Source organism: Saimiri boliviensis, chromosome 2, assembly GCF_048565385.1.
Source record: "Saimiri boliviensis isolate mSaiBol1 chromosome 2, mSaiBol1.pri, whole genome shotgun sequence".
Classification (NCBI taxonomy): Eukaryota; Metazoa; Chordata; class Mammalia; order Primates; family Cebidae; genus Saimiri; species Saimiri boliviensis.
Genome location: NC_133450.1, coordinates 67,660,608 through 67,669,326, shown reverse-complemented (window position 1 = coordinate 67,669,326; position 8,719 = coordinate 67,660,608). Strand labels below are relative to the sequence as shown.

The 8,719-nt window shown below is 53.9% G+C and overlaps 1 protein-coding gene across 26 annotated transcripts in view; it reads left to right on the top strand.

The window, feature by feature from the left end:
- Nucleotides 1-1,767: 1,767 nt before the first annotated feature.
- TPM1 (tropomyosin 1) overlaps nt 1,768-8,719 on the top strand; it is a 28,043-nt gene continuing 21,091 nt past the window's right edge. For 7 of the 26 annotated variants that reach the window (XM_003939889.4, XM_010350596.3, XM_010350598.3 and 4 more), the window contains exon 1: nt 6,796-7,014. In XM_003939889.4, the coding sequence (XP_003939938.1) occupies nt 6,883-7,014 (132 nt within the window). In that variant the 5' untranslated portion in view covers nt 6,796-6,882. Of the gene's footprint in view, nt 2,015-2,785; nt 2,912-3,102; nt 3,229-6,795; nt 7,015-8,719 lie in introns of those variants that run through there. The other 19 variants (XM_003939888.4, XM_074393523.1, XM_003939882.4 and 16 more) reach the window with 15 other exon arrangements.

Sequence of the window (8,719 nt, the reverse complement as noted above, 5' to 3'; positions counted from 1 at the left end):
GGCTAAGGTCACACTGCAAGGAAGTGGCCAGGCCAGGTTTGGATCCCGGGAACTAACTCCAACCTCCCTATTCTTGACTCCTCTGCTGATCTCCAGCCTGGGGAGTCAGCTCCCTAGAGTCCATGCATCTGGATATCATCCACGGGCCTGGAATTTTGTCACTGTTTCAGTGGCTAAGTTGACCCACTGTGATTAAAGGGCTCTGGTTAATTTCCACACCATGCAGCCCCTATGCACACAGATCTAATGTTCTGACCATTAGGTCGGTGAATTTTTTCCCTCCTAGGCAGTTGGGTTAGTGGAAGAAACCTGATAAAATCCTAGAGAGGAACTTGAGCATTCTCTGAAGGGCTTAACAAGTTGTTTGACCTGCCTAATCTGCTCAGATACCGTCTGGGGAATATTCGGTATCCATGCAGTACAGACTGTGAATTATTCTGTGGGGACTATTAACAAGACCCTCACAACCACAACCCTGCCTCAGCTGATCTCAGGGGCTGGGAGCAACTCCCTCACCTCCCTTTCCACTGAAGCTCTGAAAAAAAGTAGACTTTCCCCCTTGGGGGATGGAAGGAGTAGAGTTAAAAATCCAAAGTGTTGGGGGAAAACCCTCCTGCTTCCAAGCACTGCTCAAGGCAGAGCCTGCCAGGCCTACTCCCTCCTCACAGTTGCAGCTGTGGTTGCAATGACTTAGCCAGGATGACACCGATCTCTTGTTTTCTGAAACCTGGCACCTAACCATCTAACATGGAAAGGCCGACTCCCTAAAATCAATGCAGGAAAAATGATGTTAGATCTGGAGGGATCTCAGGGATCATCTATGCCATGGATTTAAAGTTGAGGAAGCCGCGGGCAGCAAACAAGGTCTCATGGTCGCTGGTGGCAGAGTAGAGACCACGGGCCAAGTTGCGTGAGTCTAAACTCAGTGTTCTTTCCCCTTAAACTGCCACTCGCGCGGCGCGCGCGCGCGCGCACACACACACACACGCACACGCACGCGCGCACCTTTTTGGAGGCACCACACAGCAGGCGCAGAACTACGCCACTGAGTCCTGTGTCCCTAAAGTATTTGACTGTCCCTCCGCTGGGGGAAAGGGCACACAGAAAGCAAGACTCCGTGTACCGTCACTGTGCCGCCCCCTGCCTTTCTGACCCGCTCCCGCAGAGAAAGTCTCAGAAGCTGCCCCAGGCTTTCCCCCCACGCTTTCCCTTTCTCTGCTCCAGTTGAGTTTCCAGAGCGTGAGCGCCCAGGATGACACCTGGCGGGCTGAGAGCTGCCAGGGAGGCGCTGGCGGGTGCCCAGAGCACAGGGTCCCGGACGCGGGGTGCGGCGGCGGCTGGGAATCCCCCGGGTCTTCAGCTAAGCAGGGGGGCGACGGGCATCCACCACCTGCCCCGCGCTGCCCCGGACCCCGGCGGCTCAGGGTGAGCTCGGCTGGGGACCCTAATAGCGGGCTGCGGGCCCTGGGAGAAGGGGGCGCGGAGGGCGGAGGGTTGAGCCGACTCGGCCCCGGCTCGGCCCCAACGCCCTCTCCCAGGCGTGCACGTTTAGAAACAGGGCGTCCTCGCCCGGCCACCGCCTCGGCGGCTCGGGTCCCCATATATAGTCATATCCACCGTCAACTGGGAGGCCGGCGGGCGGCAGCGAATGGGCGAGCAGCCCCCGCGGGAGGAGCGGGGAGGGGGCACGGGGCGGAGGGAGGAAAGGAGGAAGGGGGGCAGGAGAAAAAAGCTTTTCCAAAAAAGTATTGGCTGTCTTGAGGAATGCGGTCGCCCCCTTGGGAAAGTACATATCTGGGAGCAGCAGGCGGCTCCGCGCTTGCACTCCCGCTCCTCCGCCTGACCGCGCGCTCGCCCGACCGCTCCTGCTGCAGCCCCAGGGCCCCTCGCCGCCGCCACCATGGACGCCATCAAGAAGAAGATGCAGATGCTGAAGCTCGACAAGGAGAACGCCTTGGATCGAGCTGAGCAGGCGGAGGCCGACAAGAAGGCGGCGGAAGACAGGAGCAAGCAGGTCTGCGCCTCCCCCGCCCTGCGCCAGAGCCCCGAGCGCCGGAACCCCAGCCTGGGACCCCAGCCTGGCACCCCCGCCTGGATCCCCCACCCAGAGGAGTCGGAGAGCCACTACCCTAGCCCCACCACCACCCAGGGCGGCCAGGGCGCGCGTCTGGAAAGAAGGAAGGGAAACGCAAGAGCCAGGCTTAGATTAACTTTGTAGTCTGGTCTAAGGACGCTTATTTCTTTTCTCTGGTTCCCATGGCCCGCGAAGTCAAGTCCTAGAGGAGCTTTATTCTCAGGACCAGGAATCAGTTTGGGGAAGGGAGGAGGACACCGGGTTCCTGGGAATGTTTGAAGGAAGGGCGAGGGATGGAGAAAGGGACTCAAGTAACTCAAGTGTTACAAGTTCTTTGACTTTTGACTGGGGAGAAAGGAACGGGGGAGGAGAGGGGGGTCATGGAGTTGTTTCCTAAGAAATAAGATGGGACGGAATGGGGGCTATAGCCCGAAAGCCAGGCCAGCAGTGGCGTTTTTCTGTATCCCCAAGTAGTGGACTTGAGCCCGCTGAGACCTCGGCAGGAGTCCCGTCCCAGGGCAGGTGGGTGTGCGGGGTGAGCCGCGGAGCGGTTCCAGCTAGGGTCAAGAGGAGGTTACCTCGGGTCCCTTGCACTCCAACTCGGCGGCGCCCCAAGAACGAGGGGCCCCAGCCAATCCGACGCCCGTGTGTTGTGTGTGTCTAACACCCGGTCCGTGCCGGCCGCCCGCGCCCGCCCGCCGCTGCACCCAGCTCGAGGAGGACATCGCGGCCAAGGAGAAGCTGCTGCGGGTGTCGGAGGACGAGCGGGACCGGGTGCTGGAGGAGCTGCACAAGGCGGAGGACAGCCTCCTGGCCGCCGAGGAGGCCGCCGCCAAGGTATCCGGGACGCGCGGCACTGCACGGCGCACGAATGGCTAACTCTTTCTCTTTCTCTCTCTTTCCCTCCCTGTCTTTCCCTCTCTCTCTCTCCCGCTGTCCCTGTCCTTCTGGTTCTGTGCACCCACACCCCTCCCCTTTGGGATCACGCTGCCTGCTGCACCCCCCCATACCCCCTGGCCAACTCCCAGCTGGAAGATGAGCTGGTGTCGCTGCAAAAGAAACTCAAGGGCACCGAAGATGAACTGGACAAATACTCTGAGGCTCTCAAAGATGCCCAGGAGAAGCTGGAGCTGGCAGAGAAAAAGGCCACCGATGTAAGTGCACGCTCACACTGCTTCCCTCACCTTTTGCCTGCGTGGCCACTCTTGGTCACCACAGGGCTGGAGAGCAATGGAGGAAGGTTACCTCCTCCTGCTGGACACCTGCACACAGCCCCGCCATGGCCCAGAGCATTGGATGCCGCCTCTGACTGCTACTGCACACATTCATTTATATTTCATCTACTCCTCTCTTCTTTCCTTTACCTTCCTGGGGGTGGAGGTGGGCGGATGAGAGGCTGGGAGAATACAGCAGCTGAAATTGGACTCTGGAGGTGAACTTCGCTTCCCTGGTGGCAGAAAACCCCTCAGGTGTCATCACCAAGGTTTGTGCCGAGAATGCCAAGTGTTCTTCACTTTGTTTCCTTTCACCATCTCCAGTGGGTGGGAAGTTCTGGTTTTGGTGGTGGGTCTAGTCAGGTACAGAGAATCTGGCCTCTAAATGAAAGAAATGACAGCAGTACTTTTACTTAGAAGGCTGCACTTCATGGTGGGGCACAGAGACACTTTGAGGCTTCCTTTCTCACTAGCGAAGCCTTAATCGACCCCTTAAGGTCTGCCTGGGAAGGTGATACTTGCTTGGGTCTGCAGTCTGAAGGCACTACATTCAGAAAGTAAGCTTTGAGTTATATATAGCTCAGTGCTTTATATGGTATAGTGAGCTAGCTGCCCCCTGCCCCTCCTGCTCACCTCGCCCCCACCTGTCAGCCTTCTGACAACCACCACATAGTTGCAGGGGTGATGCACACAGCTAAGGCTCTACTAGCTCTTTGTCCACCGCCCTTTGGAAGCTTTTTAATTGAGAGCTTGTCTCTTCTGCCTCTGAAAGTCAAGCCAAAGGACCAACTTCTTTTCACACCGTTGGATTCCATTCTAAAAGCTAATTAAGCCTAGAGGCCCAATTAGAAAAGAATTCCTTGGGAAGTTGGTAACAATTCCAAGAATTCATGAGCACCAGGGAAAGCTATGCCAGCAGTTGAAACACCAAGGGCAACAGCAGAATTTTTTGTATGAAAGTAACATGCAAATTACTGAAGGGTCTCAGGTCTTGAAATTAGTAAAGTCTCTCTTTAGCATGAAAGCCTGGAGATATATGTGCAGGTGTGCTTTGTAAATGAGAAATCCAGACAGGACATTTGGAATCTGCCGAAAAGAAATTTTCAGTGAAAATCAAGATTCCTGGAAAGGAGGTTTGGGGGAAGCACTGATTTCACAAAAATATTTAAATCATAAACTTACCTGGCTTTGGAAAAAGAGCCAAAAACCATATATAACTCTGAGCCTGCTTTGTTTAATGCAGATCAGATGCCTGTTCTATATATGGCTAAATGGAAGATGCCTGTCTCCCGCAAATTCTCCAGCAGGACGTTTATTTAGCTTTTTCAAAAGAGCTACTGATAGATCAAGGAAAGATATTCCTTATAAGGAAAAGAATGCAGAGAATTTGAAAATAGCCCAGTAAGACTGAAGGCAAAAGAGGGAGAAAAAGGTTACTACAATTCTTAAGGAAATGGAGGATAATAATTATTGTAACTATGTAGTGCTAACATGTCTTTATTGAAAAGTCTTGTTGAAGGGAGTGGAGTGGGGTGGGGCAGCAATGGAAAAAAAGTTATTTAAAGTCAGCTGGTGTGGGGAGCAGCAGGGGAGGGAGGTTCTTGAATCTTGCTTTGGTTCTTTTTCCCACTGGGAAACTGTCCCTAAATCTGGCATATATGGTTTTTTTGGTAGTGTATTGATCATATTCCCTTTTAGGACACTTTAGGTTGTTTGGAGTTTCGAGCCCATAGGGATATTGAAGAAGTTTGTGAAGAAATGCTATACAGTCGTTTGTTGATGAACGAAGGGGGATAAGGTCTGAGAGCTTTTAAAACCCAAAGTTAGGATGCACCCAAGACCAATTAAATCACAATCCCTAGGGGTAGAACCCAGGCAGCGCATTTAAAAAATACCAGGTGATTCCAACCTGCAGCCAGGGATGAGAAAACTCTCCCAAACTCTTGTATAATGACATCAGCATGAAAATGAACTCACCTGAAACTGACTTTCCCAGAACATTAAGTCACTAGTTGGCTGCTTAGAGCACTTGCCAGTATCCAGCAGTTTCCTGGCTGCTCCTGGAGGTTCCCAGACGCTCATTCTCCCATTGTCAATGTTGGAGGCCCAGACTCTGCACTTAGGGGACCAGCTGTAACCTCCCCACCTGACCTGTTGAACTGTATTGAAACAAAGTGAGAAACTCCCACCTACAGGATGCAAGGACCCAAGCAAGGATTTGTGAGAGTCTCAGCAGAGGCTGTGAGAAACTCCACAGAAAATGAGTCAGGAAAGCCAAAGGTCCTTGTTAGGGCTTGGAGGAGGAGAGGGTTATCAAGCATGTTTTCTTTATTATACCCACACTTAGGGAGCTGGCTTTAAGAGCTTTCTGTGACAAAGCTGAGGAGGAAAAGCCCTGAGACTTAGAAGGCATTTAAGAAGGGGAAAATCGGCAGAGACTGTGTCCGCAGTGGTTTTCTCCACCTGTAGCCAGAGGCTATCTCTTAGCGTTCTGTGGCTTTCCCTAGGGTGCCTTTTAAAGGCGTCCCAGTCCATCCCAGAATTGATCGGATTCCAGGAGATCTCAGAGCCTGGTCTGACACCAAAGAAGGCTGTAAGAAGCAGAGACCCTTAGGATGACTGGCTTTTTTTTTTTTTTCCCATGGAAAGGGAGCCCCAGCGAGGTTGGCCTGAGATCACACAGCTGATTATGGGCGGCAGCCTGTTTCTTAAAACAGTGCTTGTGTATTTCTTAATCGTAGCTATCATTTGAGTTTTAAACTATGTATAAGGTATGGTGCTAAGCGCTTTGTAGTTCTTCATAATTCTCACAGCAGCTCCACGGGGAAAGTGCTATTATTATTTCCACTTTTACAGATGAGGACCAGAGACGACAAGTTATTTGTCCGAAGCCAAGCAGCAGGAGAGTAGGAGCCAGAGTCAACGTAGGAAAACTGCATTTAGAACAGGAGGGCTAACCACTATGCTCTACACGTTGGTGGTTTTCACTTCGTAACGTTTTTGGGGATGGGGGTAGTGCGGTGGTTATAATATTGCGGTTAGGATCAGTCCCGTTAGGGTATATTCCGGCGCAGACCCGCCGCTCAGCTTCTCTCGCTGCTGGGCATGGGAATCTGGACTCCGGAGCGGAGCGTTCCCGCGGCCAGCAGGAGTCGCTCTTGCCCTTAGCAGCCAGCTCCGTTACCCCGGGTCATCCCGGCGCCGGGGAGGGGCACTAGGAGTGGAAGCCAAAGCCCTGGCGCTGAGGCCTCCCGGAGCGTCCAGTCCACCAGGTACCTCCACAGCGTGCCTCCGGCGCCTTTCTCGCCGCCGCCGCGAGCATGCGCAGTGCCTCCGGCTGGTCCCGGAATCCCCGGCGCGCGCCCCGTCTCACCCCGCCCGGCCGTGCGCGCCCGCGTGCGGTTCGCTTGCGCCGCCCGGGAGGCCGTGACTTCCGGACCGCTCCTGGCCGCAGGGGGCGCCGTCGTTGCAAGGAGCGGCCTGGGCGGGGCGGACCGGCGCTGGGCAACCGGGGCAGCCGCGGCAGCCGGGTCCGCAGCGCGGCAGCCGGCCTCTCTCACTGCAGCCCTCCCGCCCGCCTACCCGTCCGGCGCGATGGCGGGGAGCAGCTCGCTGGAGGCGGTGCGGAGGAAGATCCGGAGCCTGCAAGAGCAGGCGGACGCCGCGGAGGAGCGCGCGGGCAGCCTGCAGCGCGAGCTGGACCGCGAGAGGAAGCTGAGGGAGACCGTAAGGGACCCACCCATCACCTTGCAGCCCCCAGAGGCGGGCGCATCCTCCCCGGGCGGCCCCGCAAGGCCCTCCTGGAGGCCCCAGCCCCGACCCCACGCGTCCAGGGCGCACCTGGCACACCTGGCACACCTGGGCCTGCTGGCGGCGGGCTCTGGGGAGGGGCCCGGCTTGTTCTCCTTAGCCTTTCCTTTCCCTTTCGCTGGTCTACAGTAAACCCTCCCAGGAGAAACAGGCGTGGTGTTGAGAAGGTTCTGGAAGCAGCATTTTCCCAGGAAGGGTCTGTTTCTGGTGTGGTGGCGTTCGGTCGTGTTTCTGCGTCCCCGGAAGGTGCACTTTGCGCTGCTGGCTTGCTTTGAGAGTAGGAGAGAATAGGTCCTTCCTCTTGGAGATCCGTACCTTTGAGACGGGGCGCCCACAGGTCAAGTGGGAGAGGCACTGCGGACTTGGGGCCCCGGGATGCTAAACTTCGCCGTCCCGGTCGACTCTGGTTTCCCGGAGGCCTGTGTCGCGGAGGCGGTTGAGAGACATTGACAGCTTGACCGTGCAGGATTGTGTTAGAAGAGCTGACATACAGTATGCAAAACCCTTCACCCTTCCCTTTCTTCAGCAGCCCTCCTCCCCAGTTCTCTCACACAGATAGATAATCCTTTGTTAATGTCTTGGAAAAAGTTGGCGAAATGTCCACAGTTATTGGGTGTATTCTCTTGCGGGCTTCCCCTCCCCCTAGTTGAATGTAATACCTGGCTTCCTTTCTTCTAAGGCAAATGTATCCAACAAACAGGAACAGGTTCTCAGAGGTAGTCTAGTATTTGATATTTGTCGATTGTGTGTGTGTGTGTGTGTGTGTTTTAATCAAGATACTGAAACACCTTGGGAATTCTATGACAAGCGATAATGTGTTGTCCTGCCGTGTTGAATATACAGGGCTCTTCTGAGTTGAGTAAATCGTTCTGGTTATTGTAATGGCTGTATGGCTGGCCACAGAAACTTCAAGATCTGAAATGATCCTCTTCAGAGGAAAGCTCAACTAGAGAAAATTTCAGATAAAATGCAGACAGGAATAAGGAAATCAACAGGCAAAAGATAACTATCAGTATTTGCTTTATACGAAGAGTCAACAAAAGTCCTGTGGATATCCCTGAACTTGGCTGGGTGTTAAACTGTTTCCGACTCCCTAACTGGCTAGCAGCTGTCCTTGAACCACTAGAACTATAGAATATGATGGATAAGAACAAGAACTTTGGACCCAGACTGTCAGAACTTGAATCCTGGCTCCACTACTTACTAGCTATGGGCAAGTTACTTAACCTCTGTTTTCAGTTCCCTCAGTGTAAAGTGTGGATAGTAACAGCATCTACCTGTTGGTTAAAGGAGTTACATGTAAAGACAATACAGTGGTGCTTGGCACAGCAGGGTAAGTCCTGTGTTATTTTATGATTATTTATTAACAGTCCGCTGTTATTTTATTATTATTATTGAGATGGAGTCTCACTCTGTCACCCAGGCTGGAATGCAATGGCACGATTTTGGCTTACTGCAGCCTCTGTCTCTCAGGTTCAAGCAATTGTCCCGCCTCAGCCTACCGTGTAGCTGGGATTATGGGCGGGCACCAGCATGCCCAGCTAATTTTGTTTTTTAAGTAGATACCGGGTTTCACCATGTTGGCCAGGCTGGTCTTGAACTCCTGACCTCAGGTTATCTG